At 44.0% G+C, this 18,037-nt stretch overlaps 1 protein-coding gene across 1 annotated transcript in view; it reads left to right on the top strand.

Annotated features, from left to right (window-relative positions):
* Window positions 1–17,066, top strand: part of Cpne4 (copine 4) — a 321,642-nt gene extending 304,576 nt beyond the window's left edge. The window contains exons 11-15 of the mRNA XM_035444565.1: window positions 840–894; window positions 2,118–2,169; window positions 3,062–3,195; window positions 10,174–10,410; window positions 16,932–17,066. Of these exons, the coding sequence (XP_035300456.1) occupies window positions 840–894; window positions 2,118–2,169; window positions 3,062–3,195; window positions 10,174–10,410; window positions 16,932–17,066 (613 nt within the window). The remainder of the gene's footprint in view (window positions 1–839; window positions 895–2,117; window positions 2,170–3,061; window positions 3,196–10,173; window positions 10,411–16,931) is intronic.
* The last annotated feature ends 971 nt before the right edge of the window (window positions 17,067–18,037 follow it).

The raw sequence follows: 18,037 nt of genomic DNA on the forward strand, positions 1-18,037 counted from the left end.
GCAGTAGAAATGTAAAATATTAATACACCTGGGCTCTATGGCACATGTCCACAATCCCGGCACTTAGAAGGCTGAGCTAGAGGACTGCCATGTGTTAGAAGCTAGCTAGATAGACTACCTCGCCATTTCTACACCAGTCTGGGCTATAGAGTGAGTCCCTGCCTAAGAAATATAAACAAACAAGAAAAAAAATCTTAACACAAAACACAGGATCCCTTTGAGTTTAGAAAGTACGAAAAGACATGCAAACAATTTGTTGTTGCGTATGTATATGCTTAATGTGGAGGGCACAGTGAATTCTATGAAGGAAACCATGATTTGCCAGGTAGCAGCCTACCAAACTTCCTTGTGCCTTTTGATACCTCCTGAGATGCTGCGTTGCCTGAGTTTGAACCCTGGCTCTAGTCAGCAATGTCATCTTGAGAGGTACTTCTGTTCAAGTCTCCAAAACAACAACAAAAAAGGGAATAATCATCTCTTGCTTTAAAAATGTTTAAATTACGTATATGAAAGAGCCTAATTCAGCCAATTCCTATTCCAACATCACTCACTATTCCAAGGAAACAGAAAATCAGAATGAGGCGTGTGGGAATGTGCAAATTCTTGGTCCATTTTACTCTTGGCTATCAAATTTAGTTTAAAAAAAAAAGCCTTAAGGGAAGAGGCTTTATGCTAATAAGTAATGAACGGTAAGGACTGTCTCTTAATTCTGGTTATCCATGTTATTGCATGGGTCAGCGCTTTGCTTGGCAACCTGTCCTAGTGAGGTTGAGCAGGCTCGTGTTTCTCTTCCTTCTTAGATGAATAAATGAAGCGGCTTCTTTTTTATTTAATTCTAGTGACAAAATGTTCCCGGCTTTTGGGTTTGGTGCCAGGATACCCCCAGAGTACACGGTGAGTGAGCAGAGGTTGGATCCTGTACTGCACTGTGGAAACTCATCTCAGCAAACACTGTGGTGGTCCAAGAGAGCCCTTGACCAAAAAAAAAAAAAAAAAAAAAAGTTTCTTGGTGTTCTTGGTATGTATTTGAATGGTTCAGTTAAAGGGTTCTTTGGTTTAACTCACAGTCATTATGGTGAGAGACAGAGAAAACACCCAAAACAATTGAATTCCAGGGATCCAAACTGTATCTATTCAAGTCTCCCTAAGGAGTGCCAATGGCAATGTGTATCGTATATAATTTGGATAGACAAGGAAGATCTTGCTGGCTAAAGAAAAACTTGAGATAAATAAGCCAAGCAGGGCATCTGGCAGTCAGCACTCTTGCCTGGAATTTGCAGAGGATAAAGGGACAGTGGGCACACACCACCTGCTTCACCTGTGACCTCCCACTAAGAAAAGAGGTATCTATCTTTTAATGAGGTGACCTATTTTTTTAGTACCCAAGAGACTCAATGGTTAGAAATACCTTTGAAATGGAATTTTCCATGAAATTCCAAGTGATTTAATAAAACTGTCCAGATGTCAGAATATCCCATTTCTTTTTATCAGATTTTAGGGGGAAGGAAATAGCAAACAGTGTATCATCTAACCTTCCGCTTAGGCACTGCCAGGCAGGGAAGTTTGTGATGGAAGATTACAGGCTAGCTAACTTTATTCGGATTCTTTTTCAGAAGTAGAAGGCACTCTATTTCACCTGTGTGCACATGAAGATCCCCCATGCACTGTAATTCTGTTTTGTCAGAATTATCCTTAAATGTCAACAGATTAGCCAGTGCCTCTGTAAGCAATACCACGTCTATCAGTCAGCTTGAGTTAATTTTTTAAATAGGTGGGTACATGTAAGAGCTCATTCACCTTTAACCCTTCAGTTTGTGGCCAGTTGAATCTAGAAACGATCTGTAGTTCTCGTTTTTCTTTTCTCTTTTTCTTTAATATGCTTTTATTTTCCCTCCTACCAGCGTTTATCTGATTCTGGAAAATCTTCCTGTCACCTCAGCTCCCCAGGGAGCTGAGTATTCAGCCTCCATCTCAGATTGATTGTATAATGGCTAAAAATGGTACCTGCTGCTTAACTCACAAAGGGTTTGCAAACCCTTAAGCCCCCAGTGCCTCCTTACTGGGTTCAAGTTGTAATTTTCCTTTCTTCCTCTTTTACAATTTTAATGGGTGCCTAGGTCTCTCATGACTTCGCAATCAACTTTAATGAAGACAACCCAGAGTGTGCAGGTAAGTCACAACAGGAAAGAAAGCCAGTGTCTCAGAGCCTGACCTGTTCATCTCTCCAGGTTCAGTTTCTACTGGTGCAGCAGCTCAGTTGTGAGTGTTCACAGCACAGAAACAGAGCCGCACTGCTCCCCAGGGAACTGAAGACTACCCAGACCCTAAAACCAACTTACTTAATGGTTCTTTCAACTCAAAGACCTGGATTTATACACTGAGTCTGTGACTCACTTTTTCTGGGACCTGGAGCCCATTGTGTAACCTCTCTAAGCCTCTACTTTTTCACCTATAAAATGGGTGCAGCTTCTGCCTCTTTAAACTATGGTGATCTAATGAAGGCTTAAGTGAAGCAAACTTTGTGAAAACAGTTGCTTTTGACTTGAGTCATTGTGATTTGATTCAATGGGGGAGGGGAGGCAACAATATACTGATCTAGTATTCCCTTTTGCCTTAAAAACCTACATGTGCCTCCACCCTGTGCCTGTTAGCTTGGGGTTTTGTGGGGTGGGGTGTCTCTGACTCTTTTGCCTTTTCCTGGATCCCTTTCCTCATACCAGGTTGCCTCATCCAGCCTCAATATAAGGGTTTGTGTCTAGTCTCATTGCATCTTGCTATGGCATTCTTGGTTGATGACTGGGAGGCCTGCTCTTTTCTGAAGGGACATGGAGGAGAAGTGGACCTAGGGGAAAGCGAACAGGGTGGGGAGAGAACTGGAAGGAGTGGAAGGAAGAGAGACTACAGTTGGGGTATACTGTGGAAGAGAAGAATAAATAAAAAGAAAACTCTGTGTGTGGCACAGATAAGGACTATTTGTACAAAGTTAATGTTTTATTTTCGGGAGTATGTAAATCCATTTGGAAGGGCTATGGAAGTGTTGATTTTTCAAATCTCACTTCAGGAATTCAAGGAGTCGTGGAAGCCTATCAGAGCTGCCTTCCCAAGCTCCAGCTGTATGGTCCCACCAACATCGCTCCCATCATTCAGAAGGTTGCCAAGTCAGCTTCAGAGGAGACCAACACCAAAGAGGCATCGGTAAGGAGAGAACAAGCCACTCATAGCAGGGGTTTACCCTGCCTCGTTCTGATAATGGCCATACCACCCATTCTAGTCTGACCATCAATTCTAGGTTTTTTTGTTTTGTTTTTTAATTAATTTATTATTTATTTTTATTGTTTTATTATTTTTGTTAATTAATTTATTTACTTTGCTTCAGCTGCATTTGAATATTGGAATCTTATTGTCCCTGGACAGCTGGTTTCTGGTTCTGTTAGTGATTGTGTTCTTACAATGGTGTTTAGGCATCTGGATTTGAGATGGTTATAGTTTCTGGTGTTGATGCCTGCTTTTGTCTTTGTCGGGTGGGTGTTTTGTTCCTTGATTTCTGTTTCCTCTCTGGTCTTCTGGCCTAAGTGGTCAATAGCTCTGGTGACTGGCAAGTCTTCAGGTCCAGTAGGGTATCTTCACTGGAGTTTTGGGGGCCTTGGGTCCCTAGAACTAGCCTGGCCACCAGTAAATTGTGCTTCCTCAGAAATTGTAGACCAGAATAGAGAGCCCAGAAGAAGGGTTGCAGTCTAGGAGTGTTGAGTGGGCTTTAAGGAATGCTATCAGGCAGTGGGTAGTGACTTACCTGGGGTCCCTAGCACCATCCTGACCTCCAGTAAAGCCTAAGTCTTCTTCCAAAGTTGTAGGCCAGAATATGGAGCCCAGGGGAGGGGTGCAGTCTGGGCTTGTTGGGTAGTCTCCAAGGAGTGTGGGCAGGTAGTGGGAGACCAGCCTGGCCTCCAGTAGAGCTGCTGGGGCTGTGGGCAAGGGGGAGGGCCATGGAATGTGCCCTGAGGATCAGGGTCTGGGGAATGGGACAGCTCAGCTGGGAGGAAGGTCACTCACCCATTCTTCCAATTTGTGGGGATTGTACCTGAGCCAATGGAGTCTGCTGGCGTTGTGGGGGAGGGCTGGCTGCTGACATGGAAGGGGTTGGGCAGCAGAGTGGTTCTTGAGGGAACAGAATCCAGGGGGTGGGAGCAGTCCAGCTGGCAGGCAGATCACCACTGGTAAGGACTGCACCTGAGTAGTGGAATTCCACTCGAGTTGCAATTCTAGTTTTTTGAAATGGCTTAACTTCTCCATCTTCAATCTCTTCATCTGAGAAACAGAGGAGTTGATTAAACCCAACTCTGCCAGGATATGGAACTCAGGGTTGACACAATTACCTGACCCTTTGCCTGAACACAGACACTCAATAATGGAAGCCACTGTGTTCAGAGTTGTACCACACTCACTTCCTGTCCTAGGGAAGAAAACAAGTCCAAAACTAAGCTTGTTTTCCAATATATCCAGACTACAGATAGAAGCAGTGTGACACATAAGTAAATGAGTAGTTAAAGGGCGGTGAAAGAGTGCTTGCTATGTAACCACGAGAAAGTGAATTTGAACCCACAGCACATATACAAAAATCCAAGCATGCTTCTGCATGCCTACAAACCCAGCATTCACTTGCGGGTGGAGACATGCTGATACCTAGAGTTTTCTGGCCAGTAAGCCTAGCTGAAACCTTGAACTTCCCGGTCAGTGAGCGATTCTCTCTCAAAACAAGAGTGTAGAGTGAGAGGAGAAGATACCCAATATCCTGCTCTGACCTCCATCCATATGTGTAAACGTGAGTGCATGCACACTCAAACTCCAGTGAAACACAACACACACCCACACACACCACAAAACACAAAACAAAGATGATTCTCATGGTGATGAAGAATATTATACAAACTACCGTGACAAACATTTGTTTCAAATTGTTTGTTTTTTGTTTTTTAGGAAAGATGCAAATGACAGCTACAAATCTAAAACAAAATTGGAGCCTTTCCTTTGACATTTTGGAAGTAAATCTGTCACCACAATGCCTTTCCTGTGTGTTATTTAATGATGTCAGCATGTTTCTGTCTATGGTTACGATGTTTTCCAGATGGAGTAGGCATTACAGCTGTCTAAAAACTCTGTGTAACTTGAACCTGGTTTCCAGGATGCCACATTTGCATAAAGAAGATAACATTATACCCTTGCAATAACTCCCCTGACCTGCTTGCACTGCCCCTGTGTTCCCTTGTGTTAGGCTGGATTGAGGACCTTCTACCAAATGTCAGTCACTACTTTGGGGCACTGGAACACATCCTCTCTCAGTTATCCAGAGACTGAAGCATTTCCCTCCCTCCCTCCCTCCCTCCCTCCCTCTCTCCCTCCCTCCCTCCCTCATGTAGACACTCCTGTAGTATCTCCCATTTAATCCAAAGCTGTGCCTCCTTGGCTCTATTTTGCCCTTTAGCACCTGTCTCTAGCATTGTAACCCCATGCAGCAAATTCATTGAAAGTAAGCTGCTATGCTTGTCTCCATCTCTCCTCCCACTAACCTGTGGGAGTTCCTTCATCAGCATCCCTCTGAAGACTCCACTTGTCAAAGTTAGACATCCCATCATATTGTCTCACTTACCACTCTCTATTTCTGCCTCCTCTTCTTCCTCCCTTCTCCTCCTCCTCATTTGTCCATGCTATAACCCCTCTGCTCTCTGTCTGGGGTTATCGTGTTTATTGTCATGACCTCATATACCTCTTGAATTCTATTACTGTCAAAAAGGAATCATTAACCCAACTTGCCTTTGAACTTCAAATTCATCATTCAAATGTTATCAATATCTTCATCTGGATGTTGAATAGCACTAATGAAGAGTCTGAAACAGAGTCCTTGGTCATCTCTATGAACTAGCTTTGTCCCTCAAACTCTCCTCCTACCAGTTCCTCCCCACAATCCTGATGGCCTTACTTCCCAGCATCCCTGTCTTCTCCATCTCTGCACTACCATCATGCAGCTAGTTGCTTAGAATACAACCTTGAAGTAATCTGGGTTCCTTGGCTTACCTCATGTCTTTTCTTTTCCTCATTTCCTGTTGCTGAAAGACAGACAGCCTTAACCAAGGTAAAACCACAAGAAACATTCATTACCTCCACATTTTCTATGGATCAGAGATGCCAACACAGCTGTCCTGTATGGCCCTGGGTTAGGTCTCCCAAGGTAGCAGTTAAGATACTGGCCAGGGATGAGGAGAGTGGCTTGAGGCTAAAAAGTCTGCTACTAAGATGGCTTGGTCAAATGCCTGCCATGTACTTGCTGGTTTCTGGTCAGAAACCTCATTTCTTCATTGCTCAGAAGAACTACTAAAGCTTCCTATAGCATTGCAGCTGGCTCCACCCGAGTGATCCAAGAGAAGACAAAGGAGCAACTGTGTTTCATAACTTAGCACAGAAGTCTTGCTCTGTCATCTCATAATGCCCTGCTGATTACATGGACCATTCCAATTCAGCATGGGAAAAGACAACACAAGACAATTAACTCAGAAAGTGAGGGTGGTTGGATGCCATCTTGAAATCCTGCTAACACCCCCCCATCCAATTCATCAACAAGTTATGACAATAGTCTATCTTCAAACTATATCCCAAGTGTTACCACCTCTTAGTACCTTTGCAGCTACTGTCTGTTCTGGACCAACAACTGTTTTCACTTAGACCAAAACAAATCCTAAGTGGACTCTATGTCTTTCCCTAGGGCAGTTATGCTTCATGTAGGAAGCAGACTGATCTTTTGAAAACATAATTGCAAGAATGGCAATGTAACTCAGTGGTCAGAGTGCTTAGCTAGCACACACAGAGCCCTGACTCAATCACCAGTACCACATAAAATAGGTCTGGTGGAGGACACCCATAATATTCAGGAAGTGGAGACAGGAGGATTACAAATTTAAGGTCATCGTCAGCTACATAGTCTGTTCACAGATATCCTGAGATACATAAGTTCTGTCTCTCCAGCCCCTAAAATAGAGTTTTAAGAAAATGAAATTAAAAGCATATTCTTGGCAAAGCTGGACAAGGGGAACTAAGAAAGCCTATCTCCTTTCCGTTGTTGACAAGAGTATCTGAGAAATCTCTGGAAATTCCTGCAGCTTGATTTTAAGAGTAGATGCTTTCACTCCCCCTGGGGTATCGGGGCCTACAAAAGTAAAGGGACAACTGCATAGAGACAGGTGTGGATTTTGTGTTAATACAAGCCAACATAAGGTTGTGGCCATCACTCACATCCCAGGGGCCAGGTTAGTCCGTTCTTGAAGAGACTGAGATAGTCAAAACATGTAAGAAGTGTTTACGAATAAAAAGCCAGATAAATGGCCCCTCTTTGATATGTTTGTAATTTATCCATTCTCTAGAGGTCTCTCCTGAGGTTGGACACTGTGGCCTGGGGTCTCTTGTTATTACTCCCAAGGGGCACAAGCTTAAGTCCCTCAGACAGACTGTGTCAGGGGATCTTGCAATAGGATTTTTCTCTTTGATATTATAGAATTCTCCTAGGGGTAAAAATGTCCCTCCATAGGCCTCAGGCATAATCATAGATGATAATAGTTCACACATGTGCATATTCCTGGCCTGACTTTGGAATGAACTATTGTGACAATTTTATTTGAAAATTTCCATCTGGTTCAATACAGTAGTCTGTAGCTTATTAAGGTTCGTATATTAAACCCGGAAGAAACGGATTCTAAAATATTCACACTCTCTTGACTCCAAAGAGTCCTTAGCTTTTGTTGTTGTTGTGAGATGAAAATAAGATCACTCTTATTCATGTACGAGGACCAAAGCCAGGGCTTCACATGCCTGACAAGTGCTCCACCACCAAGCTCATGTCTCTGCCTAGACTGTCTTAGCCTCTCTCCCTTCCTTCCTTCAATGATCAGGAGTATTGTAGGGACTGAGGGAAGTTCTCTTGTGTTTGGCCTGTGTTTCATCTCCCTAAACCTCCTTCTCCCCATCTCACAGTGAAGCTAGCACAGAATGATGGGCAACATTGCCACTCACTTCCAGTGGGTGATCCTGCACTGACAGGTACAGAGTCTTCGCTGGGATCCCCATCTCACCTGAGCCCTGTGGCAGGGAACAGGGAGGCTGCAAACCAAGGGCCAGGATGCCTTTCACATGTGAACCAGGAGAACCATCACATTGACATTTGACCAGCCCTGCCCCTCTCTAGCAGAGCTTTCCACCATCATAGACCAAGGGAAATACAGTACAAGTCCTAGATACAATTTTAAATGCTGTAGTAAACACACTTAAAAAGTAAAAAGAAACAAGGATATGCATTGTAATATCCTTTATGAATAACAAAATCCCAACTAACCAATATATTGTCATTTTAGTATCTGATTCATATAAAATTATGAATGAAATACTTTGGGTATTTTGTACCAAGACTTTAAAATATTTATGTATTTTACATTTAATGGCATCTCTATCTGGGTGCTGAGTTACCACAAACACTTGATCGTTATTTAGATATTATAAGTTGATGGATGAAAAAATCAATTCTTTGATTTGTTCTAAGCATTCTTAAAAAGTGTTCAATAACTGAGTTGAGTATCTGTTTTTTAATTTAAAATTCAGCTCTTCCCTTACTCTGGTCACATTTGAAAGGCTCTGTATTTTGTCAAGTTGGTAACCACCATGCTGGACAGTGCAACTGTACATTTTCAAAGACCCTCAAGCTTAAGGAGACCATAAATAATGATCTTATTCTTCTTGGCTTTTGAGAAATAAAGAAGCTGAGACCAAGGCATATAGAATATTCCAGGTCTCACAGAATAAGGCTTGGAAGGCAGCTCTCCTGACTCCCAGTCTCCTGCTTTCTACCTATCCTAGCTTTGTAACAATCAGTAAGATTATTATAATTAAGCTACAATCACTGTGCTTCATGACCTTAAGCCTTCAGGGCTACTCTGCAGATTGAGAGGCTCAAAATTTGTCCGTTGTTGAACTGAAGCCCAGATCAGATAGGTATTAACTGAGAACCTGAAAAGATGAGGAGCCAACAACCTTTTGAGGTCTCTCAAAAGTCAATGGAAAGATAGAGGGAGAACAGACAGGCTGGAGGAGGTGGACCCCTGGAAGACACAATGTCCTAAGTGGAGTGGTGATGAATGATGACGAGCTCTGGTTTGCCTGTGAGCAGGGTAACTAAAGTGAAGTTGATGTGAGGGTTAGCAGATGTCGGATGCTCAGGATTTGACAGTCTAGGAGTGGAGACATAACTGTCGAGCAGAGCCAAAACCACCGGCCTACTTGGGATAGTCACCAAACTGATAGATACAAGTAAATAAATATTAAAGGAGACAGAACTTTGGGTACTGGTGGAGGGTAGCTTGGAATCTGCTTTGGGGAGCCCCTGAGTAAGGAATCCTGCACTTTGAAATGTGGGTCATCAGGGAATGAACTCCTGTGTTTTTTGAGATCACAGGTTTTAGTTTAGGGCAGAAATTAAAACCAAATGAAGAAGCTTTGTGTACAGAAAACAGAAATAGCCTGTTTTTTATCCAATGATATGGATTATAAATTTTAGTCTCATGTATAGGATATTGTTTTTATTAGTAAAATTTTATCTTTGTGCATATTTTATGAAAGTGCTATAATATATGGAATATGCTTCAAAATACACTTACAAAGTAGGTAAATGTGGACGATAAATCAAGCAAGATTGGCCATATGCTGATAATTGTTGATGCCCAGTAATGAGCCCACAGAGGTGGTCAGGTTATTTTGTTTTTCCATCTGGTTTTTCTTAATAAAAAGTTTAAACAAACCAAAAAAAAATTACCCCACTTCTGGTAGATGTACTTTTAGCCAGGCATTGGTGGCGCACGCCTCTAATCCCAGCACTTGGGAGGCAGAGGCAGGTGGATCTCCGTGAGTTCAGGACCCGCCTAGTCTACAAGAGCTAATTCCAGGACAGCCTCCAAAGCCACAGAGAAACCCTGTCTTGAAAAAACAAAAAGAAAAAAGAAAAAAATGTCTGTTGTCCCTCCTGCTATGGTCACTCTGCAAGGAGGCCACCTAGATACAGATATCTAACGAGTACTGTGTTGTCATTTTATCCCCCACCTGGTTCCTCATCGTCACCTGTTGTCTGATTCCTGGTTCCTGAAGCAATACTTCATCCTGCTGATCCTGACAGACGGTGTCATCACAGACATGGCTGATACCCGAGAGGCCATCGTCCATGCCTCCCACCTCCCCATGTCAGTCATCATCGTGGGAGTGGGGAATGCCGACTTCAGTGACATGCAGATGCTGGACGGCGATGATGGAATTCTAAGGTCACCCAAGGGAGAGCCTGTCCTTCGAGACATCGTCCAGTTTGTGCCCTTCCGGAACTTCAAACACGTATGCATAGAGATCTCCCTCGTGCCCCCAATGTTGAGAGTGGCCTGTTATTCTTGAAGCAGTATCAGCAGACCCCGTCTAGGCTGAACAAATCCTATAGGAAGGATACACAGATCACAACTATTTGAGGAAAGGAGCTTATTCTAAGTTATAAATAAGAAGTCATGGTGACTATAGTTGACAAAAGTTTGCAAATGTTTGTCTTCACTCATGAAGTTTAGGACCTCTGGTGCCTTCAGGGTTGCCATAGACAGCTTAGCAGCTTGCTCAGGGATACCTGAAAAGGGGAGCAAAGATAAATTCAGCCTGACCTATCATAAGATAACCTGTTTGCAGAATGATAGACACTCTGTGTAGTGAACAGCATTGGCAATTTCGTCTGCTCACTCAGGAGCAAGATGATCAAGCTGTTAATAATAAATATGAAGGTAGTTTAGTGTGGTCAGTGAGGGGAGAAAATACTGGAATAATCTTGTCAAAGCAGTCTGGCTCATGATCAAGAGCATACAAGCACATAGCTTTTGAATCACTTCTCTGCTAGACAGAAGTTAGCCATATCCTTGGTTTATACAGTTGCGGGACGTTGTCCATAGTGAACAGCAAAACAGAAGTGTGTTCCCCAATTGGCTGGGGCAAACCGTCTATATCAGTACTTCTCAACTTTCCTAATGCTGTAACACTTTAGTATAGTTCTTCATGTGGTGACCCCCAAACACAACATTTTCTTCATTGCTACTTCATAACTGTAATTTTGTTACTGTTATGAATCATAATGTAAATATCTGTTTTTTCTGATGATGGTCTTAGCGGACCCCTGTGAAAGGGTTGTTTGACCCCCCACCCAGGGGTCACAACCCACAGTTTGAGAACCATTGATCTAGATAATGCCCTAGCATGATGTTGAGAAAGTTTTCATAACACTCTACCCACACCTCCAATTTAGGGGTAATTATCAAGTCCATGGAGACAGAAATACATTGAAATTTCTACAAACCCCACCCCTAAGGAAGCTGAGAGTGTGGACATTAAAAATTTCTTGGGTTCATAAAAGGCCCTTTCAGAGATACCCAAACTGTGTCTGGGAGACCATAGGAGTATTGTAGGTGGCCACAGAGACTCTCCAGTATCCTTTAATTTGTAGGCCCTTGTAAACATTGTCCAATAACAGAGCCTGTCCCCAGGCTCTGCTATCCTCTACAGCCCTGGATTCTGCTCTGCTGCGGCTGCCACCATTCCAAAGGGAGGGGCTGGACTTGAGCTCCTGGCAGGAGGAAATACCCTGTGTCCTCCGTGTCCTTTACAGTTTCTCCTCTGTCACCTGTGCCATGAATGCACAGGTGGGTGGGTGTCCTTTCTGGAAACACTCCTGTTAGCTTTTACAGCAGCCCTCCCCTATGTGGGGCTCCATTGCTACTGAAGTCAGAGAGAAGGAGGCACAGTGCCGAACCACCCAGCATAGGCTCTCTCCCACTGGACACTTATGTGGCAAAGCTCCAAAGACTCCCACTCAAATGAGTTTCCAACATTCTTCACAGCCAGCTTCTCAGCTGTGTCCAAGCACATCAAATACAATTTGGGCTCGCTCTGAGACCCCAGTCACACTCGTATTGGCAATCTCAGCGGCAGAGATATTGTGCTCTCCAGGCATGACTGCCTGCACCGGTCTTTCTGTGACAGGCTTTCCAGAAGTCATTTAGATCATCAAGGATCTGCCACACAGCCTCAGCTGAACCTTAGATTCCATTACCTGTCTACCTCTACGGGAAGGCACTGTACGCTCCAGGGCTCCCTGAGTCTGTCCATCACCATTCTGCTGCGTGATCACTCTTCTCTCTTTAAAGAGGGCCACAGTGTAATTAAAATCATTAAGCAGGCAGAAATCAATCCCCTGCTGCAGAGCTGAGTGTCGAGGACATTTTCAAGTTGCAGCAAAAGCTGATCTCACCACAAGATCTTGGGTCAGTGCTGCAGGGAAAGAGTAACTGCCCAGCACCCATCCCATCTTCTGCTTTCCCATGGAGGTTCTTTCCCATGGAAAAAGCACCTGAGGTTCTGCAAGCTCTCAAGCTGTCTGCTATGGACAGCACAGTGTGGCATCAGGAAGACCTAGCATTGTCCTCATGGATGGGTGTGCTGGGGCCGGCTCAATTTGCTGCAGCTGTGTCACGTGACACTCTGCTTCCTAATGCCTCGGAGATAGAGGGAAGGCTGTCCTTACAGACTTTACTGGCCTTCCATCACCCAGGTCAAATAAAAGTAGATGTGCCACCACCAAGTTGACATTTAAAACTAACCACCGTGCTCACCATCGTGTAGCACACACAAGAGCAATGCCATCCAGCCACAAAAGGTGCTAACCTCTCCTGAGCCTCCTACTAGTCCTCAGGTTCGTGGAGTATTTACTGCATGAGGCATACACCTGACACACTGCTTCCTCATCCAGCGTGGCTCCCAGAGAGGCCTGACTGGGGTAGCAAGGGAATGAAGAAAAGATAGATATACAGACAGACACACAGACACACAGACACACAGAGAAGTTGGGGTGGGTTAGACTTGGTTCTCTGGTGGAAGCCACAGTACCTCAGAAGCAAATGAACACGGAGATAGATTAAGGTAATCAAGGTAGGGGCAGCGCTGTAGGGTTCAGACTTCAGACTATAAATATGATGGGGGGCTGTGATGCTCATTTTTTGTACACACTATGAACATCCTTATTCATACCCAAGGAAGCTTTGCCATCCCTCTGAGCCACACCCAGGGAAAGCTTTGCTATTCTCATGAGTCTGAAGCATTGGGACCCTTTACACAGCCAGACCCATGTCAACAATGCACATTGACTCAGGACTTTCCACACTCAGGGTTCCTCTGCTCCCCACACACTGGGACCCCAGTGAGCTAATAAAGCATGAGTCCAGGCTTCAGAGAATTTTCTAGAGACTTGCATATTTAGGACAAGGATATCAGCAGAAAACACATATGTTAAGCAGCCCGTGGGTGGATCGGGATAACTTAGAGCTGTGCCCAGTGTGTGTGTGTGGTGTATGTATATATGTGTACATGCATACACACACACACACACACACACACATATATATATATATGTATATATATATATATATATATATATATATATATATATATATATATGCATGTACACATAAGTAGGTATGTATGTGTATATGGAGGCCAGGCATTGACATCAGGGGTCTTCCTTGACCACTTAACCACCTTCTTTTTGAGACAGAGTCTCTGACTGAACACAAGCTCAATGACCTCACTGGCCAATGAACCCCAAGGACCTGCCTGTCTCCCTCCCAACCCCACCATACCAGAGCCCCAGCACTTCAATGACAAGTGCTCAGGCATATATACCCAGGTGTTCGTTCACACGAGTGCTGGGGACCCAAATTCAGGTCCCCACACTTGCATAGCGAGCACTTTACTGACTGAACCACCTGCCCAGCTGTCCAACATTCTAACATCTCATCATGACATTGTGATCAACATTTAATGACTGAGACCCATGCCGTTGAATTCCAAAAACAACTGCAAAGAAAAACCCTCCCAATTTTAAAGTCAGTTTGTTATTTTATGTGGATCGCCCTGTCCTCAGCTGCATGAAGCTACTCCTGGCCCGAAGCTCACAAGTCTTACACCCTTCAAATGACTTCAGAGCTGAAACAGGCTCGAGGGGATAGCCTTCCAGCTTAAGCTAAGCATTGGCATGAAAAATGGAGGATTGTTGACGGGAACTGGAAACAAGGGAATTGTCTCATGAGAGAATTGCCCCAAGCAGGACGAGGACATGGTGTCCCTCATGTCCTCTGTGCTGTGGATTTCCAGCCTCTCGGGGGTGACATGGGCAGAGCACTGGGAGCATTTCCACCTACCTTATCTTCATGGATTTCAAATTAGATTTTAAAAAGCATTTCATTATCCAAACTAATCTACTCAAAATTCAATAAGCCACAAATAAAGGGAGGCAAGGAGCTGATATTTCACACACACACACGCACGCACGCACGCACGCACGCACGCACGCACGCGCACACCAGTAAGCCATGTGTTGCCTCCCTTGCTGCTCTGTATGGTAACACGGCCCTTTAAAGTACACAGGCACAGGCTTTGAGCTATGTGGCTCTGGGGAAATTGTTTAACCTCTCAGTGACACAGCCTTTCAGTAAGATACGGCAAATGCTACAGACGCCTTGGATGATAGAAGGTAGAGTTTGTGTATGATGCCCGGTCCATGGAAGTGGTTAGTGTATATTCTCCATATTACTGCTGTTACCAACTGACTGTGACTTTTGGCTTTTTCCCATCCAACTCTTGTTCCTACTGCTATGAGTGTACACCAGCACAGATATGCAAGGAGAGGGGGCTCTCTCAGGACCAGGGCTTTCTCATGCACAAGTGCCACTAGCCAAGGGTTGATAGCTACATTCAGATTCATTAGCATTGGGGCTGGAGAAATGATTCAGTCCATAGAGTGCTGGCATGGCAGACATTAGGACCTGAGTTCAGTGTCTACCACCCATTTATATGTATTCAGGGCCAACCACAAGGGGTTCAGTAACCTCCTGAGGAGCTCATCCCTGGAAAAGACTGGTTGTCCTCTCAACAGTGATTAATTGTCTGTAGTTCTTCATCTAGGGACAGGGTCTTCTGAGATCCCACCTGTTCACATTCAGCTCTTGTTTAGATGACCATATTGTTGATATTTAAGTAATACAGTACCCCTCTCATATATAAAAGACACTGGCCCACTCATTCTTATAATCTTCCCAACCCCTCTTCCAAGACATTCCTTCGAATCTGGATGTAGGGATTGTGTTGCAATTATATGAACTGAGGCTGGGCACCCATTGCCGTTTGCTCAGTATGACTTCCTATAACTGAAGGCTGCAGGAAGGAACTTCTTTGACGAGAAGTGAGCAGCTTCTTCTTAGGTAACTAGATGTTAGGGACTATGGCTCAGACAACTCCTTTCTTGATTGATTTAGTAGTGTGAAAGTCAGCCCTTGATGGTTCCTCGTGATGATAAAAGGGAGGTTACCAGGAGTCATAGTCTCATTCAAGGGAAAAGGAAGAGGAAAATGGAGCCAGCTAGGTCTGCCCCCTGCAAGAAGGAAATAATGAGTTCTAAAAATTCAGCTAGGAAATTTCCACTTATATCTCAGAGCAAAACTGGGTCACCTGGCCATTCCTAGATTCGGGGGAGGGGCAGGGAGCTGGCAAATCAAATGGTTTTTGGCCTTCTAAACTTTTTAACCAGGGGGAGATTGTTCTGCCACCGTGTGTACATGGACCATGGTCTAAGACCAACCAAACATTTGAAATGTGAAGGTGTCTGAAGGTGGTGCAGCTTGTGGCAAAACTCTTCCTGATGTTTCTGGATTTTTCAGATGTCTTAATTATTTTCACATTCTGTTAGACAGAGTGGCTTCTGTCTCCTTATTTTGCTTCTGAAATTGGGGCTTAGTGTTGAGTGGTTTGAGAAAGAGATTAGAAACATGGTCCCATGGTCCTCAGGGCAGCTCTCCTTCCTTGGGAATCTCAAGTATTTGTTAACTGATCAACCATCCAATTCTTTTGATAGCAATTATTGAGGCTAAGACTATTGAAACTGCTTGCCTAAGGCTTATGCACTCAGTACTCAAGATCAAACCCAGGAGTCACATCAAGGTCTCTATGACTCCAGGGTCCAGCCATGCTCTTGACATCAACAATTCTCTGCTGCATCCAGTACTATAGTACTGGGGCTTTCAAGATCCCGACACCAGGCTCCCACCACCATCTATGCACAACACACACACACACACACACACACACACACACACACACACACACACACACACAATGAGCATGAACTCTTTCTTCAACTCCATCAGATGCCTTGCTGTCTCTAGAATCATTGAATGCCACGCCCCTCTCCCTTCCCTGAATGTTAAATATATGCCCAAGTTAAATATTGTTTCCTCTTGGAGATGTGCTGCCAGAGCTAAGATGTCTTGGAGGTGTGCTTCTAAGATAACTTTGTTTCACGGTGTTTGTGACTTTCTATAACAGGACACCTCAGATTTCAGTAGGAATCACCAGGGCATTGTGTGAAAATGCAGGTCCCCATTCAGGAGCTCCAGCTTTATTCTAAGCAGTTATTCGGACAGGCAGCATCGGTGTAGTGCGGTGTCTATCCCTAGTGGGTAGCACTGACAGCATGTTACCTCAGAAGAAGCGTTCAGTGTGGCCATGCCTAGTCCCCACACATGATTCCTACATTTTCCATAGTTCCACTGCTCCTGGCATGTTTAAAACCAAATGACAATTTAAAGGAAACAAAAACCTACAGGAAAATTCATCTTCAGATGTGACTTTACATTTGCAGACACAGAACAAGGACACTGAGTGGACGGATGGCTGGGTGACTGAGTGAGTGGGACTAGCTGCTAAGAGCAGGGCTCAGATATGGGAGTCAGAGTCTGCATCTGCTTTAAGTCATGGTCCTTTCTTCTTCCCCGCAGGCATCGCCAGCTGCCCTTGCAAAGAGTGTGTTGGCTGAAGTCCCAAATCAAGTCGTGGACTATTACAATGGTAAAGGAATTAAACCAAAGTGTTCATCGGAAGTGTATGAGTCTTCCAGGACACTGGCACCATGAACTCCTCATTTTTGCAGAGTTCTGAAGCACTGTTCACTAAGATTTACTACTTCTATTCCTGTACTTAAAAAAAAAAATAATGACAATATACATTTAAAGATAGCACGTTTAGGTGATTTTTAACTGATTTTTTTTTTTGCATGTGTAACCCCAAGGCCTGATCTGTATTGTTAAAGACTTTTTACAATGAAATACAGTCATAACATACTCTTTACAGCATGTCGCCTTGAAATAAAATGGTATATGTATTCATTTTTATACCGGTTTGTTGAAATTTTGCTAAATTTCTTATTATCTTTACACTGTAAAGCATTTTGAAACATTTCTCGAATGTTGATAGCCAAAAAGGATTTGGCTTAATCTCCTATAGGAAGAGAGACTTTTCCAAATGGCAGATGCATGGACTGTATTTTGCATGTTTAAAAATAATAAAAAAAATAACCTTACACTGTTTTTGCAGTTGTTATCTATAATCCCTTCCTGCTGAGAATGGCCTCTTTACTAAATAAATTTACTTACCTAGAGGTAGTCTTTTTGAAGTGGATCTGGGCCATTTAGCCCAGTACCCATGTTTACATACTACCATATACACGAAATTCCCCCAGAACCTTGTTCTAATGGAGCTTTTTAATGCAGGGCCCAAGGTTCTGCATGTCTCACCAGGTCCTCTGTGATGCTAATACATTCCTTTCACTTCCTGAGGACCAGTGAGGTTCTGAACTTGAGGGTTTCACAGTAGAGATCATCTCAAACAGGGCAGCTCCTAGCCTGCTTGCCAATGGCACCTCTTCCCTGCTAGTAGCATAGAGGGCGGGCCCATCTCGGAGGTGAGACTAGAAAGCGATGAGCCTGACTCCAGAAGCTGCACACCTCACGTCAGTCAGTCTCACTGCTTTATAGTCACACCTCTCCCTCCACCCAGACTGAGGAGCGCACCCTCTGGCTTGCTCCTGTTTGACGAAAAGAGGCCC

The sequence above is a fragment of the Cricetulus griseus genome, chromosome 4 (assembly GCF_003668045.3).
Source record: "Cricetulus griseus strain 17A/GY chromosome 4, alternate assembly CriGri-PICRH-1.0, whole genome shotgun sequence".
Lineage (NCBI taxonomy): Eukaryota > Metazoa > Chordata > Mammalia > Rodentia > Cricetidae > Cricetulus > Cricetulus griseus.